Source organism: Corvus hawaiiensis, chromosome 12 (assembly GCF_020740725.1).
Source record: "Corvus hawaiiensis isolate bCorHaw1 chromosome 12, bCorHaw1.pri.cur, whole genome shotgun sequence".
NCBI lineage: Eukaryota > Metazoa > Chordata > Aves > Passeriformes > Corvidae > Corvus > Corvus hawaiiensis.
This window is the reverse complement of record NC_063224.1, coordinates 16,588,770-16,605,862: the sequence shown is the minus strand read 5'-3', so window position 1 is coordinate 16,605,862 and position 17,093 is coordinate 16,588,770. Positions and strand designations below refer to the sequence as shown.

General features: G+C 52.2%; 1 protein-coding gene across 1 annotated transcript in view; it reads left to right on the top strand.

The window, feature by feature from the left end:
- Positions 1-17,093, top strand: part of LOC125332338 (hydrocephalus-inducing protein-like) — a 68,003-nt gene that overhangs the window by 34,961 nt on the left and 15,949 nt on the right. Inside the window, exons 23-42 of the mRNA XM_048317103.1 lie at positions 815-992; positions 1,511-1,671; positions 2,400-2,539; positions 3,595-3,731; positions 4,365-4,486; positions 4,574-4,759; positions 5,159-5,314; positions 7,071-7,310; positions 7,557-7,743; positions 8,221-8,382; positions 8,698-8,868; positions 9,975-10,108; positions 10,566-10,694; positions 11,000-11,183; positions 11,638-12,172; positions 13,431-14,121; positions 14,617-14,775; positions 15,213-15,409; positions 15,584-15,766; positions 16,009-16,128. Of these exons, the coding sequence (XP_048173060.1) occupies positions 815-992; positions 1,511-1,671; positions 2,400-2,539; positions 3,595-3,731; positions 4,365-4,486; positions 4,574-4,759; positions 5,159-5,314; positions 7,071-7,310; positions 7,557-7,743; positions 8,221-8,382; positions 8,698-8,868; positions 9,975-10,108; positions 10,566-10,694; positions 11,000-11,183; positions 11,638-12,172; positions 13,431-14,121; positions 14,617-14,775; positions 15,213-15,409; positions 15,584-15,766; positions 16,009-16,128 (4,172 nt within the window). The remainder of the gene's footprint in view (positions 1-814; positions 993-1,510; positions 1,672-2,399; positions 2,540-3,594; positions 3,732-4,364; positions 4,487-4,573; positions 4,760-5,158; positions 5,315-7,070; positions 7,311-7,556; positions 7,744-8,220; positions 8,383-8,697; positions 8,869-9,974; positions 10,109-10,565; positions 10,695-10,999; positions 11,184-11,637; positions 12,173-13,430; positions 14,122-14,616; positions 14,776-15,212; positions 15,410-15,583; positions 15,767-16,008; positions 16,129-17,093) is intronic.

Genomic DNA, 17,093 nt, shown 5'->3' with positions numbered 1-17,093 from the left:
AGGCATAAATAAAAATGAAACCGGTTCCTCACAGTCACTCTGGGGACCCTGACGGCTGAGATCTCTCTGGCTGTGCTGGCACCGGAGCGTTTCTGAGGGTCGCCTTAGCCAGGCTGTGTGATCACACAGGACACAGTCCTTGGCCCTGCCTCCCCGCTGCCAGTGCTAAGCAGCACTTACACATCCCTTTCGTAGGCTTGAAGCTCCTTTGCCAGAAATTGTCCCAACCTCTGTGCTGGTCCCTCCCTTCTCCAGCATTGCTTCTCTGCAGCAGCTTTGTGGGGCAGTGAGGGGGCCAGGGAGGAGCGGGGCTGGAAGTGTAAGGAGAAGTATTTGCAGCATCCCACCACTGTCCAAGCTGCTCAGTCCTGCCTGGATGTCTTTGAGCCGAAGCAGCAGCATTCCTGCCTTTGTCCCTCCTTGAAGTGGGAAGAGGAAGCTGATTGGCCTTCCCATTTCTTCATGCCTGTCTCCTGCAAGGGATGAGAGCAGGACTTCTCTTCCACAGTGGCAGCAAAGAGCCTTTTTTTGTTGAGGCAGGCCCTTGCTGGCAGAGGGCAAACCCCATTAGCAGCAGAGCCATGCTCACATCAGCCTGTGCTGGGGCTGCAGCCTTGCCAGACCTCAGGAGGACACACTGCAGCCCGGGGCTGGAGGCATGAGCTTTTGGGCACAAGGAAGTTAGAAAGTGATGTGGTCTGATGTTTTCTTCTAGATGAGAACCTGTCTTCTCTGCTAAGCCTATCTGTCCCCTGAGCCATCCCCTATTAAATGCTCTCTGATTCATTGCCTCCCTGTTCTCCCATACCTGCAGGGTTCCATTAGGCCTGGTGAGAGGAAAGAGCTGAAATTCTCCTACCTGCCAGGATTACCAGGAGCCTTCTGCAGGACTTATGAACTCAAAGTGGCTGACATGGACCCAGAAAATATCTGCCTGAAAGGAAAAGCGTCTTTTCCCATTACCAGTATCAACCTGCCCTGGAACATCAAAGGTGGGCACTGCCTGTCTGCCCCCAGGAAGGGCCCCTCTGGTTTTGTTCCCTACCATATGCCCATAGGGCAGCTCACGCCCACCTCCACCAAGCCTGGAGGGTTGCAGGACTCCCAGACCAACTCAAGCCCTCTGGTTGCTTCATGAGTCTTGAGCAGAGGATCCCATGTGGGCTTTGTCCCAGGAACCATCCTGCAGAGCTTGTCTGGCTGGCAGGCTCCTGGAAGGATGACGGCTAAACAGAAAGGCTTGGGAAAGCTGTAAGAGAGGCTGGCAGGGCTTTTGGCAGGGTTGGGTTTGCATGATACTGCAGGGGAAGAGAAGCTGCTCTGTGGGGAGCAAGATGGGTGGGAGTGAACATGAGGACTCAGAGAGGAGCAGCAGCAGCATCCACTTTTCATAGACGGCCTGAGGGGTTTGTTTCTGAGAGAGGCCAGTGTTGGGGAAGTGGGACTTCCCATCTTAAATGGGATTGGCACTTTGCTAACATTTCTCTTTGTGGATGTTTTCTTCCTTCAGGAAATGAAAACTATGATGAGGCACTGAAAGAGCTCATAAAATTCATCCAGCAATACAAGCAAAAAGATAAATCACTTGTTTGGGAGAAGGCTGAGACACTGAAGGCTGAGACCTTGATGATTCAGAACCTGAAGTCACACATGCATGGCTCTGGCACTGTAGTAAGAACAGCTGCAGCCCTGTTTGGCACATGCCACCCTCTCCATGTCACCTGAGCCCCTTGCAGCCCACAGCAGCTTCCTGGTGCCCTGATGGCACTTGGGACCTCCCTGCCCACTCATGACCATGTGTCTGCTCAGCATTGGCCCAGGGGCTGCCCCTCTGGTCATGGTCTCTCCTGGGGTTGCAGCAGCTTCCTGGCTACCCCAGGGAGGGCTCCTGAAGGCCATGCTCATGGGATGGAGTTGATGGTGCTTTGGAGGAGATGCAGGTCATTGCTAGGCAGTTTGTTGGTCCCAACCCAAACCCTGCCAGATTGACAGACCTGAACAGCAGCTGCTTGATTGTGCCCTGGGACTGTGCTGGCAGTGTTCATCTCCAAGAGGCACCGGCTTGGTCCCAGTTCCTTTTCAAGACAACTTTTGTCCAAGCTGCTTTGGCACTGGCTGAGGGCAGGCGAGTGTCTGGAGCTCTGGCAGGTTCCTGGCTTGTCTGTCTGTCTGGCCAGATCAGCTTTGTTAACAGTGGCTAGGCAGGCAGAGATGCTGGAGTTACTTCCCTGGAGCTGAGGTCCTGGCTAAGAGAGCAGGTGGTGTCCCAGACACTGAGTGGCCAGATGGGAGCACCCCATCACCCCTCTCAACAAGAGCAGGCTGGGATACTCTATCAGGTACAAGCTGGGCCTTGGGAAGGACCTTTGCTAACCAGCCACTGTCTTCCCTTTCCTCAGTGGGACACTTGGATACAAAAAAAGCTGGTGAAGAAGCTGATAAGGCAGGCTGCTCTGGAGCTGCAGAGAACTCACACCTCCCGTCGCCCAAAGACCAAGAAATTGTTCCCTGACAAGGACCTGCGCCAGAATCTTGTCAAGTGAGTGGAGACTCCCATGCCCATCTCGAGGTGCCCCGTGGGTAACACCCAGCAGTGCCCCCTGCTCCTGGGAGCTCCTTGTGCCTGCAGAGCTGGCAATAGCCGGGGACTTGAGAAAGGGTCTGGCCCTGGTGGCTGCTGTGACACGCTCTCTCTGTGAGCAACTGAGTGCCCTCCCTTCCCCAGCATCATGCTGAACTTGGGACTGCTCAGCTTCCCACAAGTGTGGGGTTCTGCCCTAGAGCTCAGGGGACCCTGTGCAGACCTTCAAGCCCTTCCAGACAGCATAGATTCTGACCCTGTTGACTAGCTCTGAAAGAGACAACTCCCAGCTGATGTCTTTGTTCAAACTAACAGAGAACACTAAACAAAAGGAGCAGGGAACTGCACACATCAGCAAACCCTTTAAAACCCCCAGAATCAGGTGGCTTGCATGCTGGTGGGGTGGCAGGTCTTATCTGGGTGAACTTCCCTGTGCTCCTTCATAATGCAGCACAGGCACCGGAAGCTCTACAAGAAGATGCTCGATGCTCTGCAAAACAGATCATTTGTGTGTTTTCCTGAGTTGGATTGCTCTGGGAAAGGACCTTCCTGTGAATTTTGTCAGTATTAATGGATTATTATGCTTATTGGTGCTGCTTTGGTGGGAGTTCTGGTTGCAGAGCAGTGAAGATTTCCTGTGCAGGCAAATCGTAAATCCTAGACTCCAAAGCAATTTCAGGCTCATGCTGTACACCAGGCTAAGCAGTTTCATTGATACCAGTGGAGGCCCAGTGTCCTCACCTCTACTGGCTTTTCATAGCAGAGGAGCTGTGACCAGTGTCCATTTTAAACTAATTTTACTTTCAGGTACTATTGGTAGGTGATAAAACCTAGGACCTGCACTCCATGTGACTTCTTGAAGTCATTGCCAGGCAGTCAGGTCTGGGGTTTCATTGCTTGAGTTGAGTTTTTACAGCAATGAATACAGAATTAGTCGCTTTATTTGCATCCTCCATCCGCTTGGACATGTAGCTGGGCTGTGGTTTAAGGACTGTCCTTACTCCTTCTTCCAGCATTGACCTGCCTGAGTACATCCTGGACATGGGCGCTGTCCTTAAGGGCCACGTTGAGAAACGCACTGTGGAGATCAGCAACCCCGGGTCGATGGCAGTGTCCTTACAGGTCGATCAATCTGTCCTGCAGGACACAGGTAGGCAGTGCTGAAGACACTTCCTGTGGGCTTGAAGGAGGTGTCTCAGACAGATTAGCTTAAGCCACTGAACTTAAGGGTTTTGAGCTTTTTCTTCTTAGTGTCCCTGATGGGAGCTTCAGAGCCTGAACTCTCCTGGCCAGCCGTGCCTGGGGACCTGGCCTGCCTGCCATTGCCTTAATGCTTCAGTGCAGGGGCAGGAAGAGCTCATCACCCTGGTCACCTCTGGCATCTTCTGCCCTTGGCTCCCATGAGCATCAAGTTTCTTTCAGCATTCTGTGGGCTTGTTTTGCAAACCAGTGGGGTCTGCTGTGGTTTAGAAGTGCTTTGTTTGGAGTTGACACTGTCACAGCACTTGTGTTAATCCTTTATTGAGGAAACAGCCTTTGAGGTCCTCTGGTGGATCAAAACAGGTTCCAAAAGAGGCCTTGAGGCAAGTCTGCGCTTCCATCCCAGTGGCGCACTGTGTCTGAGGGGTGTTCAGGTGCACCCTTTAGGTTTTTGTCCCGGTCACAGCACGGCATGGGATTTTACCCAGACCTCTCAGCCAGGACCCCTGTAAGGCCTTAATGTGCTTATGACACGTTTTCTGTTTCTTGTGTATCTCAGCTGCTTTGTTTTCATCTGTTCAAGGTTTCAGAGTGAACCTGGAGAAGGTGACGTACCTGCCCCAGAGATGCGCCACGTCGTTTGAAGTGCGCTTTGAAAGTGCCTGCCAGCCACTGGGAGAAGTGGATGTGGTGCTGCCCATCACGGTACCACAGCTTTTTGGGCAGGCAGCAGGCTGGGCACAGCAGCAGATGTCACCTGGACTCTCATATGAATTCTCTGTCCTTCTCCAGGTAACAAAAGGCCCCACGCGTCACATCCACCTCCGTGCCAAAGTGTTTGGACTGTCGCTCGACCTCTCCAAGAACCGATTTCAGTTCCATGATACCATCGTTGGGCAGTGCCAGGTTGAGACAGTCCGGCTCTACAACTGGTTCCGAGTGCCCTGTGAATGGTTCATTTCTGAGGTCAAGCCTGAGGTAAAGCACAGGCAACGTGGAACGCGGAACTTCTTGGTTGGGTTTTCTTGGTGTCTCTTGCCCTTTCTGCTCCTGCGGCTGCCTGAGCACTTGGGTCTACAGCATGTTTGAGGAAGCTTCTGAGGGTCTAGATCAAGGCTGGTTTGCCTGGACCTGTTCCATTAGCTGATGCTTTGCTTTTCTGCCATCTTCACCCATTCCTCCTCCTCAGAGGACAGTAGTTCCCCATCTGCCTGCCCTGTCTGCAGGTTCTCCCTCCAGCTCTAGGCTATGGGACCACACTTGGTTTGGCTGTGGGTGCTCTCAGCCCCATTCCAGTGTCTCAGAGCACTACAGGAACTGAGGCTCTGTCCTCACCAACCGAGGAGACCTCCCACGATTGGTTTCTGTGCCCAACAGAAAAAACCCTTTTTACCGCCCATACGTCCAAAGCTGAAGGACAGGCTGAAGGAGACTGAGGAGGATCCCTGTCCTTTCAAAGTGAAGCCCTCCAGAGGAATCATTGGTCCAGGAAAGTGGCAGAACGTGGAAATCCAGTTTGCACCCAAGGAAGAGGTGAGATTGGCAGGTGTCAGCCCAGGGGTGTCAGGGCCACCTGGAAATGAGGGCCTGGTGCAGAGAGTGTGGGATGAGCTCTGCCTTCACGGGGAGCTTTCTGCAAGCCCCGTTCTTAGTGTGGTTCAATTCACCCCAAAGAGCACTCCTGTGAGATGTGCTTTGAAATGCCCACAGGGAGCTTGCACAGAGAGCATCAGGGCTCTGTGGCTGCCTCTTGGCACATGGGGGGGATGTGCCCAACTGTTCTGAATGGATGATGTGGCTTTAAATAAGTCCCTGCCTTTTGCCCAGGCCTCTGACAGCAGGCAGTAGCTTTATAGGGATGGCCAGCATCCCAAAACCCACTCTCATTCGTAAGTTCTTTAATAATGACTGATTCAGTCTATGATAGAATGAATATTATTTAATAGACTTCAGAGCTAACAGACATAAGACTTAAAACAGACTATTACTACACAGGAATAAGGCAAAAAGAGACAACTAGTGTTAGACATGGGGCTAAAGGTACCATTAATTTTACAGCTAGCGAAGAAATAATATAACTTAGGATCCAGTGTTTCTCACCATCCAATTCCTGATGGAGCACACATCAAAATCCTTTCCCTCAATTCCCAGGAAAGTAACCATGGATTCTGCGTCCAGACTCTGCACGCCTTCATTGTGTGCGTGTAGAAGGCTTCTGTCTCTGTGATAATTGTGTGGGCTTTTCTAGACAGAAGAACCGTGTCTTTTGGTCAAGAATATTTATTTTTCTTTCATCTCTTCCTACATTTGCTATCCAGACTAAGATGTTGATTCTTAGCTGGGGACCTGAGCCCTTCTGGTGCCAGAGATGACCCCTTGCTGGGCCTGTGACCCGCCTGGGTTATTTCTTGCATATGCACCAACCATCTGTGGCAGAGAGGAGGTGGACACGTCCTGCCACACCAACTCCCCTCAGCCTCCCCCTTGCCTGGCTGTATTTGCAGCTGCGACGTGGTGCAGAGCAGCTGCACACTGGCAGAGGATAACCCTGGGAGGGCTAATCTAGGCTCATCCTGCTGCTGGAACGGACAGACAAAACAGGCACCAGACACCTTCCTGGGTACAGCAGGACAGTTACCTGTAGTGGTGTGCTGTCAGCAGTCCCTGGGGCTCTGGCCTGCCTGCACGTTCCCATGCAGCTGGGGATTCAACTTAAAGGATGGAGCATTCCCAAAAGTAGTTTGCCAGTGGCCACTGGGTCTTGGAAACTGACAGTGTGTACCAGGATGGACACAAGTGCTTCTGTGCCTGCAGACAGTGCCAGGGATCTTTAATTGCTTGAGAGATATAACCATCTTGCATCTGGCTTTGACCAGAACCAAACACTAAGCAGAGAAGATGACCCTTACTTCTAGCCAGCGAGAACTCATTTGTCTCTCTCCTGGAGCTGACATTTTCCTGATGCAGCAGTGCCAGGACTGTGTCTGGACACTGTAACCCTGAGGGCCCTTCTCATGGGCCTTGCACTCCTGCATAACTAGGTGAAAACATCTGACAGTCCATTGTACATCCATCTGATACCCAAATACCCGGTCACAGTGCACACCAGGATTCATCCCAGTTACTCAAACCCAGGACACAGACACTGTAGCCCCTAGCATAAGTAAATACCTGGTTTCCATTCACCTTGGAGGGACTGATAACACCCTGACTTTGGGGCAAGAGTTGTATTTGGGGTCCTGTCACCTGGGACTTGATGGATGAGTTTTCTGCACTTTTCTCTTTTCAGAGGTCTTACAGGAATGAGCTGAAGGTTAACATTTGTGGGAGCAGCAATTACTTAAAGCTGTACCTCTCGGGACAAGGTCTGGAGTCACGGTTGGAGTTCAGTCCCCCAGCACTAAAGATGGGATGGGTGCTGGTGGGCAGCAATTGGTTGGAGGCCACAGTGGTGGTGAAGAACCCGTGCAAGTTCCCCATTGAGTTTTACTCCCTGGATTTTGATGAGCAGTACCTTGAGGAGGAGAAGGTGAGAAGGCAGGTCTGGTCCCATGCACATGCTGCCCAAGCTTCACAGTACTCCAGCATTCCCAGGCTTGTGCCAGGGAGATGGAGGCAATCCCCAGGGCAAAGCCAACTCTGCTGACATGCTGTGGGAGGACTTGAATAATTCGTGGTGTTGGGAGGAGGGAGAAAATGGTTTGCTGAGTCTGTTTGTGTGATGAAAGGCGAGAAAAGGAATCTTGCATATGGTTTCTCTTCCCTACACACACAGATTCTGCGGACGGTGGTGGGGTCTAAGTACCCAAAGACCTTTTTGATGCCTGCACGTGCTGTGGGTGAGACACTGCCCCCAGAGGTGCTGGAGGACTACAAAGCACGTGAGAAGCTGAAGGCTCAACAGGCAGAGCTCAAGGTCGGGGCTGAAGCCGAGGCCCAGGCCATGGGCAAGGCAGCACCAGGTGAGAAAAACAGTGAGGGTTTGACAGTGTCTGTTTTGACTGTGGACACAGCAGGGAGTCCAGCCCATACACCCTGAACTCTCTTTCACCTTGTTCTCCAGGGAAAGCCCATGCTTTTAGCAGCTGCCTGTTCCCCAGCTGGGTAGAGGAGCTCTTGGGTGAAGGGCTGTTGCATCCTCTACCAACCCAGAGTTTAGCCAAAGCAAGCTCCTATCTGCCCACCACAGACTGGAGAAATAATCAGGATATTCCCTTGTGTGCCTTAGCCACACAGACTAGGACTGGACGAGTTCTTCAGCCAGTAGGACCAAGTCTAATATCACTGGCTCTTTTATATTTGCACCTTCCTAGCAACAAAAGAACAAGCTCATGTTGCTTTCAGCAAGCCTCTTTTCCTGGGATCTGAGGAGATGGGGAGGATGATGAGGATCAAAGGTAGGCAGGAGGCTGACTTTTCCATCTGGTTTTGCACTGCAGCATGTCAAGGGACTGTCACATTCTGCCCAGAGCCCTTGGTGAAAGCAGTCAGGGATCCTATCTCTCGGGCTGTCATGTGCCACATGGGCATGGAGCCATCTTCAGATGAAGCACAGCAGTGCAGAGGGATTGTTGTCATCGTCCACGGGGCACCCCGGGCAGGTACGTGAGCTGCAGCCCTGCAGAGGGCTGCAGGCAGAGGGCTGCAGGCAGAGGGGGAAGCAGGAGAAACGCACCCTGGAGGACCATGCTGCTTGAGGCAAAGCCCTCACAGCTGAGCAGGAGGTGAAGATGATCCTCTTGGCTCTAGAATTCAGAGCTTGTAAGCATGCTCAAGCTGCCTCCCTCATGGCCTCCCCTGGAGGGACACTTGCTTTCCCGCTGTCCTTGTAACTTTGAAATCCTGGTCGAGATTTTTCCAGGGCCTGTAATGCCTCATGTGCAAGTGTCACCGAGCAGCCCTCCTCTCTCTCTCAGGAAAGTCAGCGGTAGCAGCGGCCCTGTGTCAGTATTACAACGCGGAATACTTGTCCATAGACGCCGTGGTGAAAAAGGCCATCACCGATGGGAGCGAAGCTGGGCTCCGTGCCCGGGAGCTTTGCACCAAGGCTGCTGAGAAGCTGGAAGACAAAGACAAAAGGCATGCTGGTAAGGAGAAATGTTGGAGCCAGAGCCAGGGCTTGAGAAACCCACCATGACTGTGCACTTCTGCTTACTCAGAGCAGCAGTTGGACAGTCCTTGTGTCTCTTAGGGAACATGCATGAAGTGCATCTCTGGCTTTTCTAAAAAAAAAACAAAATAATTTTAAGGGCTCAGGGGTTCTTTTATAGCCCCCTTTGCTGCCATTCTTGGCACATTTGTTTTCTAAGGGGGGTGAAGCATGCCTGTCTCTTTCCCAAATGTTCTGTATTTCCTCAAAGCTGAATTGAGCTTGCTCCTCATGGGCAGCAGGCAGAACTGCTGCCCACTTTAACAAGGACAAAGCCCTCTGAAGTGGCTCATTAAGCACAAGAGAACTGACTGTGAGTGTAACCTCGCAAACGAGAGGAACGGAGAACCACCTTCCAGAGGAATTTCCAATGAGAGACATGCTATAGATGAGCTCTTTTCTCCAGAGATTTACCTATGCCCACTGTCAGGTTACACAGCTCGTGCATGTTGGGCTGTTCTCCATGTGAGACTGGAGACTTTCATGAAATCTATTGTGCAGTTGGCGCCCTGAGCTCTGCAGGGTGAGGCCAGACCTGGTTTGGTACGAGGAGAAGTTTTGCATTGCTCAGTTTTGAACCTGGCTGGATTGGGAGCAGGTGGAAGGAAGAAGAATCTGGGTCCCAGCTGGGGTTTTCCCACAAGGAGGATTTAGCTTCAGTGGAGATGGGTGATGCAAGTGGGGCAGGACTGCAGGTCTCCACATGAGAATGCAGGATGGGTGCAGTGTACGGGAACAACGTTCCTGGAGGACGAATCTTTGGCTCGATCCATAGGGGAGCTGCTGTGTGAGCCATGTCATCTGCATGCACAGTTGTTAGGAGGGACATAGGGCTGGCATTAAAATCAAGTATGGGACGGTGTGCTTTACCATGCTGGTAAGAGAAGCAGGGAAGGAGCTGTTTCTGGGAAAAAGTGCTGCCAGTGCCCAGCAAACTAGGGAGAAAGTGCCCTGTTCCTTCCAGGGCCCAAGGTTGTGCCCATTGCGGTGAAAGGTGCCTACTTGCTTTTCACAGCCCCCCTGAACCATCTGTTCCCTGTGCAGGTAAAAAGTCTAAGCTCGCTGTTCAGACCAAGAAAAAACAAGAGGAAAAAATAAAGGGGAACACCAAAGGCGAGAACCCTTCAGCACAAAAGAAGAAGAAGGCAGCCAGCACACCCAAGAAAAAGGACCCCAAGGTAAACATGATCTGCACTGGTTGATGCCTGGGACCTTTGCGCTGTCTTTGAGATGGGCAGGGGCTGCTTACAGAGGAGGCTCTGTGCCAGCTAGACTCTGGTATGCGGGTCCATAGTGCCAAGCCCAGCTGGCAGACTGGGCATGACTTGGGCTGGGAATGTGCTCTGGCAGACAAACTCCACTGGTTCTCAGTGGCTTGTTATCAAAGTGCAGTCCTGGCTAGTGTGGCTGCAGGCAGTGAGCAAAGCGCTGGGAGGCTGCACCAGGGGCTTGCAAGCTTGGGTCTCTGCTGGCCAAGGGATGGGCCCTCCAGGACCATCCCCTGGAGCCCCCGGCCTGCCCCGCAGGGTTGTTCTGGTCTCCACTGGTGCAGAACCCCAGCTCCAAGCCCAGCAGTGGGAGCTGTTCAGAGCGTTCGACTGGGGTTCATTTTCCTTACAATGGTCCACACTCCAGGTCACGGTTTCCACTGCTCCTGCGCCGCAGCCTCTGAACATCAGCAGCAGCAGCGGGGAAGAGCTGAACTGCCTGAGCTGTGTGCTGCCCGAGGACCTGCTGGTGGACATCCTCTCTGAGAGGCTGAAGGTATGTGGGGTAGGGGAAAAGGAGACATTCCTGCTCCAGAGAGACAGGCAGTCAGGTACGACTCGGAGACGAGATGGAGGAGGAGGAGGTCTGTACGTGCTGTTGGAGGATCCTGGACTGTGTGCAGGGAACCTTGGGGAAAGCTGCAGATGCCCTTAGTTGGCAGAGCGTAGGGAAAGATCCAAGCTGGCCTTAGCTAATGCACTTGGAACAAGGATAGCTGGTGCCTTGTGACATCTGCGTTCACTGTCCAGCTGCGAGACCCCCGTGTGCGATGGCTGACTTACTCTTGCCTTGATTCGCAGCACAAAGACTGCTACAAGGGAGTGATCTTTGACGGCTTGGAGAGCCTCTTTGCAAGCAGCCTGGAATCTTCTCTGCTCTGTGTGCTCAAAGCCATCAAGAATCGTCGTCATATCTACATTGTGAACCTGCATCAGGATTATGCTTCTTGCAAAGCCACGGAGGAAGCTGAAAGACAGGAGGAAGGTGAGATATCTCCATCCCTCTCAAATCTTCTCTCTCAAGCCCTCAACCTTATCTCTGTGTATCTGGGTTTGCAGCAGAGCTTGTAAGAAATGTTCTTATTAATCTTTTCACCTTCTGCCTCAGTGTAACCAGCACTCATCTCAGAGTTGCAGGAGATCTGAGGTTTTAAGACTCACCTTAATCTCTAAAGCTTGGGCACAAGTGCAAGCTGCTGTAGCTCAGTGACAAACGACTGCCCCCAGCCTTGGTGAACTTAAGCCAGGCGAAGCACAGGAGCTCACTGCCTGGCCATAGTTTGGGGGATTGTCTGAATTTTGGAACAGGGATATGAGCTCCTCAATATCTCCTGGTATGATAGGCTGGGTCGGGAAAAGCTGTGAAGCCTTGCAGCTGACCCAAAGCACCCAGCTCTGCTTGCAGTCACTCATGGTTTCTCCTCTGGTTTGTGCTAAAGAATGGCAGCAGAATGAAGCTCATCAGAGTGAAGTGAAACGTCTCTTGGTGTTGGATGACAACGAAGATGATGAGCAGAATGAAGCTCATCAGAGTAAAGTGAAACGTCTCTTCGTTTTGGATGATGACGAAGATGATGAGCAGAATGAAGCTCATCAGAGTGAAGTGAAACGTCTCTTGGTGTTGGATGACGACGAAGATGATGAGCAGAATGAAGCTCATCAGAGTGAAGCGAAACGTCTCTTCGTTTTGGATGACGACGAAGATGATGAGCAGAATGAAGCTCATCAGAGTGAAGTGAAACGTCTCTTGGTGTTGGATGACGACGAAGATGATGAGCAGAATGAAGCTCATCAGAATGAAGTGAAACGTCTCTTGGTATTGGATGACGACGAAGATGATGAGCAGAATGAAGCTCATCAGAATGAAGTAAAACGTCTCTTGGTATTGGATGACGACGAAGATGATGATCTCCCTGAGAAGAAAGCTGAAGCGGATGGAGTAATACTGGAAAGGAAGCAAATACAGAGGGAGAGGTGAGTGAGCCTTCCACAGGTTACTGCGCAGGGTAGTGTCCCTGGAGGGTTTCCGTGCTCCAAGGACTCTGTTAGAGCTCAGAGGTGTTTGATAGCAAAGGCCAGAAGCAGCACAAGGATGGCCACTCTCAGTTCCCTGGCTCCCAAAAGAGGGACCTTCCTCTGTTGAGATGGAACATCATCTTCTCCATTTTAGTGGTGAGCCCTCCAGCTTAGATGATGCTTGCAGGGAGCTGGGCTGGGCTTGCCTTGGCACTGCCTGTAGAAGTGTCTCTTAAGTCCATGATGTTGATTCGCACCTTCTTCATCATCTCCCTTCTTCACCAAAACAGTGGAATTGTGGTATGGGCGGGTGTGGAGCGCAGCTGTGCTGGCTTGGTTTGGATCCTGGTCCTGCCACAGATGGAGTCCTTGCAATGCTGATCTGCCAGGGTTCTCCTTATGGTGGGACACCATAAAAGCTCGTGTCCTTTAGGCTCCCCTTCAGCTGCAGCAGTAGTCAAGCACAGGAGAAGCTCTGCTCCAGCAAGGCAGCCCAGCTCAGGACACACAGGAAATGTGTGGAGCTGGGAGGGTGGGCTGCTTAAAGCAAGCCTGTGTATCAGGACTTTGTTCAGCCCAGGCTGAAGTTGGTTTTGTGGGGAGGAGACAGACGAGGCTGCTCCAAATGGTTTCCATGACTGATAGCACAAGTTTGCCTTGGTCACAGCTGGGTTCCACCAGGAAATCTGGCTGTCAAGAGCCTGTCTTGCAGGAGAGGAGTTCCTGCAGCCTTTGCTTTCTGACTGATAGGATTATTCTCACTAAGGAACAGGCTATGCCCAGGGAGAAGGGGGCTGAATGAGTCGAGTAAGAATTGGAGGAGGGACATTAGGGCAGATGTTAGCAATTTGTGATCTGGTTTAAACCGGGAAATCAAGAGATGAAGGGATTCTTCAGGCATCAGTGCAGAGAGATGGTGGATCAGCCTTTGGCAGTGGACTGGAGGTGTCTGGGTGTGCCTTAAGAGGGAGGTTGCACAGTTGAGACCTTACGATGCCAAGGCTTAGGTTTGGCTGGTCCTGGAGGTCCTCTCCCATCTTTCCCCTCACTTGGGATGTTCCCAACCTCTGTGGGTTGCAGAATATCCACAGAAATGGTCTTGCAGTTCTGCCTGGCCTCAGGGTCGAGGAATGGAGCACAGGGCCAGCCAGGATTACAGTGAGCCCAGGTTTCTGGTGGTGACTCTCAGGGATGTTTTCTGTTTTGTTTGCTGAAGGGAGCTGAAGCAGCTGGCTCAAAAGCTTGAGGAGTCAAAAGACTTAGAGGATGAAGAGAAGCTGGAGGAGGAAAAGGAGGATGTCTCCTTGGTGAAGCAGCCTGCAAAACCACAGAAGGGGGAAACCAAACATCCAGAGAAGGAAACCAAACATCCAGAGATGATGGTAACCAAAACTCTAGAGAAGTGGAAAAACACAGCCCTAAGTATGTGGGAAACCATAATCCCAGAGAAGGGGGAAACCATAATCCCAAAGAAGGAGGAAACCAAATCCCCAAAGAAGGGGAAAGCCAAAATCCCAGCTGAGATGAAGAAGAACTTGATCCTGAGGTTTCAGATCTATGAGTCATCGCAGCAGAACGTCACACAGGTTTACTCCTGCTGGGACAGGGTTGAGGGTACCCTGCAGTTACCTGTGCTCCAAAAGGAAAACAAATCCCAGCCTTCAGCTGAACAAAAAGATCAGATGAAGACTAGCAGACCTCAAGAGAAGGTGGAGAAGAAGCCTGCACAAAAATATGGAGGCCACAGTAGTCTTCAGTCATCTCAGCTGGAGAGGCAAAGTGAAGTTGCAGAAGGGGCAGTCAGAGACAAGCATGTTGGGGTGCCGTGCTTGGACATCCAGGTCACAAATATGGACGACATGCTTAACAAGATCCTGAAGAGTGGGAGGCTGCCAACGGGAGACCAGGTAAAAAACCCTGCAAGGCTCAGATCCTGAGCTTGCCGTGGTCCTGGGCCCCGGAGCATTGTGTTCCCCCAGGTGATAATGGCACAGAGCCTTGTCCAGGTCCCTGATGATGTTCCACAATGGCTCTGTAGCGTCCATGTGGGTGGGGAGGTTATCACTATCCCTCAGGTGGGCGGAAAGTGGGAGTGCTCTGTGTATGAGCATCCCATCTGTTCAGAGTTTCCCAGCCTGGAAATCATTAAAAACAGTCCCAGGGCAGGGCAGCTCATGGTCATTGTTTTTGTCAGCTGAGTCATGCAGGGGACCGGTTTCTCTCTCGGTCCCACTTGTAGCTCCTGCCTCTGCTCTGGAGCCTGCTCACCCCACTGGGCATGACAAAGCACTTGTACTTTGTATAAGTCAAAAACCCCATTGCCAAAAGCTCAGTGCCTTTAGAGCAGGAGTGTGAGGATGAAGGTGACAGAAGTATAAACAGGGTTTTCTCTTCTGTTTTAGATGCTGAAACATCTGGGACTGCATCCCAACGGGCCTCCCCTTCCCCCTACTGCTGTTCTTTCCATTGTCAACTACCCGGAGGAGCGGTCAGGCTCTGTGGAGTGCGTGAAGCCCTTCACCATTGTTGCACCGGAAGGTGCTGCTGTGGAAGACGATCTGGTGGGTGCTCCTGTGGTGCCAGCACTGAAGGTGCCAGGGCAGGGACCGGGCTAGATGGGGGCATGGGGGGCAGGTTGGATGGAAAAGGATCATTGTGGAGAGGCAGTGAGGGTGTGATGGGGCCCCATGTCTGCAGGTTTCCCTTCTGTCAAGAATGGGACAAAAGAGACAGCTCTGCTGGACACAGAGCAGTTCTGTAAGACAAGAGGGAAAAAAATCACTTAAAACTGTCAACTGCCTTTGAGAAGAGGGTCCTGAGTGAGGAGGGGTATCCTAGGTAAAACAAACACCAATAAGGAAGACCAAGTCCATAGGCAGGTGGACTTATTTATTCTCTCTTCTGCTGGTTAACAAACCCCTATTTTACTTTCCAGGATGGGGATGTCTCAGGGCACGGCTCACCTCTCCCTCTCCCTCCCTTTTCTCTCTCCCCCTAGGCCGAGACCCCAGATGCAAAGGGCAGTTCTGCCGAGGGCCAACCAAAGACGGATAAAGTGGCCAGCAAAGACAAGTCTCCAGAGGAGAACCAGATCTCCACACAAAGTCCCCAGGATCCCTCCACAAGACCCAAAAGTTCATCAGAGGCAAAGAAAAGCATGCTGCCAAGTGTCTCACTCCCCACAGAATTCCTCAGGTGAGCTGCACAGGAGGAGGTGATGGCTCTGCTTCTTGGTCCTCTTGCCAAACAAGGTCCATTGTCCCCAGCTCTGCAGCGAACCTGTGCCAGTGCCTCCGTGGGATGGCGAGTGCACACCTCCTCTTTCATTTGCTCCTTAGCAATGGCTGAAGCCTTCTCTTTAATTGCCAGGCTGAAGCGGTACCGGTGGATAGTGCCTGCCAAGGGTGAGGTGGAACTGAAGGTCCGCTTCTGCCCCACAAAGTCGGGGAAGTTTCACCAGACACTGAGGTTTGAGCTTGTGGGAATGAAGCACCTGTACAAGCTGCCCTGCAGCGGCACTGGCCTGTACCCCAGCATCAGCCAGTACCCACGGTAAGGCTGGCAGCCCCTGGCAGCCTCCCACACTGCTGCCCCCTGAACTCACAGCCAGGGCTGCCCCTTGGGGCTTCTGGCCTGGGCAGATCATGCTGCCTGAGGTCGCCCAGCATCTCTTCCTGTGCTGGGAGCTGGGAAGGCAAATGGTACCTCAGCCACCAGGAAGGGTTATGGCTTTCTGACTACATTTCCTACTTGGAGCATCTCATAGCTCCTCCTTCCCCACTTTCTCTGCCCAGGCTGGTGTTTCCACAGTGGAGGGAGACCATAGAGGATGATGAAATCATCTTCAAGGAATATGTTGAGAGCACAAAGCAATTCCACTTTGGACCGCTGCTGTGTGGGAAATCACGAGAATGGTATGTGCCCCCTGCTCCAGAGCAAACATCCTGCTGTGCTGGCTGTAGGGAGTGAGATGCTGCAGTGGGATCTGCAGGGCCTTGTACTTCTCTGGACACACTTGGAGACATGCTGTCCCAGTGGCACAGTCCAGGGCAGTCCCAGGCAGAGTCCTGGGAGACACATGGGTTTGAAGGATGACACATAGGTGAACTTGCGCAGATAAGAGGCAAATGAGCCTTGAAGGAGCTACTCTGCCTACCCGGTGGGTGCCTTGGTGGCCTGAGCCACAGGCTGCTGCCAGCCCAAAGGTGACTTGGGGGGCAACTTTTGTTGCCCTCCACATCTCAGCTTCACCCCTTAGGAAATGAACCCTATGGTGCTTTTTGAAGTGCTTTGAGCTCTGCAGGTAACCTGATGGAGCAATTATTCTGTAGATGGTTTTGTAAACCCTTCTGACGCTGGCTGGCTCGAATGTTTGAGCCCTGGCATGCCCTCAGTCAGGGGGAACGCAGCGTCACTTCCATGACGTCCTCAGAACGTCTTCGGTGGAAAAGCGAGGCGCAGGTTAGACGCGCATGCTGCTTCCTCCTCAGAGGAGACACAACAGGCAGCCAGTGTCAGGGCTCGTGTCAGCCCGGAGGCAAGGGAACAAGGAGGGGCCTCTGGTGTGGGTTCCAGCAGCTTTATTTGCAAGAGAGTCCCGGGACCAGCAAAGGCCCCAAGAAGTGCAGGACACAGCTTTTTATGGGGAGGTGGAGCAAGGCGGGGATAAGGGAAGCAACCAATGGGATACAGGCAAAGGGGAGGATACAATTTTCTAGAACCAATGGGGAAGAAAGGGAGGCGGGAGTCACAACAGGGAACCAATAAACATCTAAAGAACAAAGAACTTTCCAGAACAGAGGGAGGTAGTCTGAACTCAGGAACCACCCAGGGGCAGGTGACTTAGACCTCAGTCACATCTTCTGATCTGCCCTCCTAC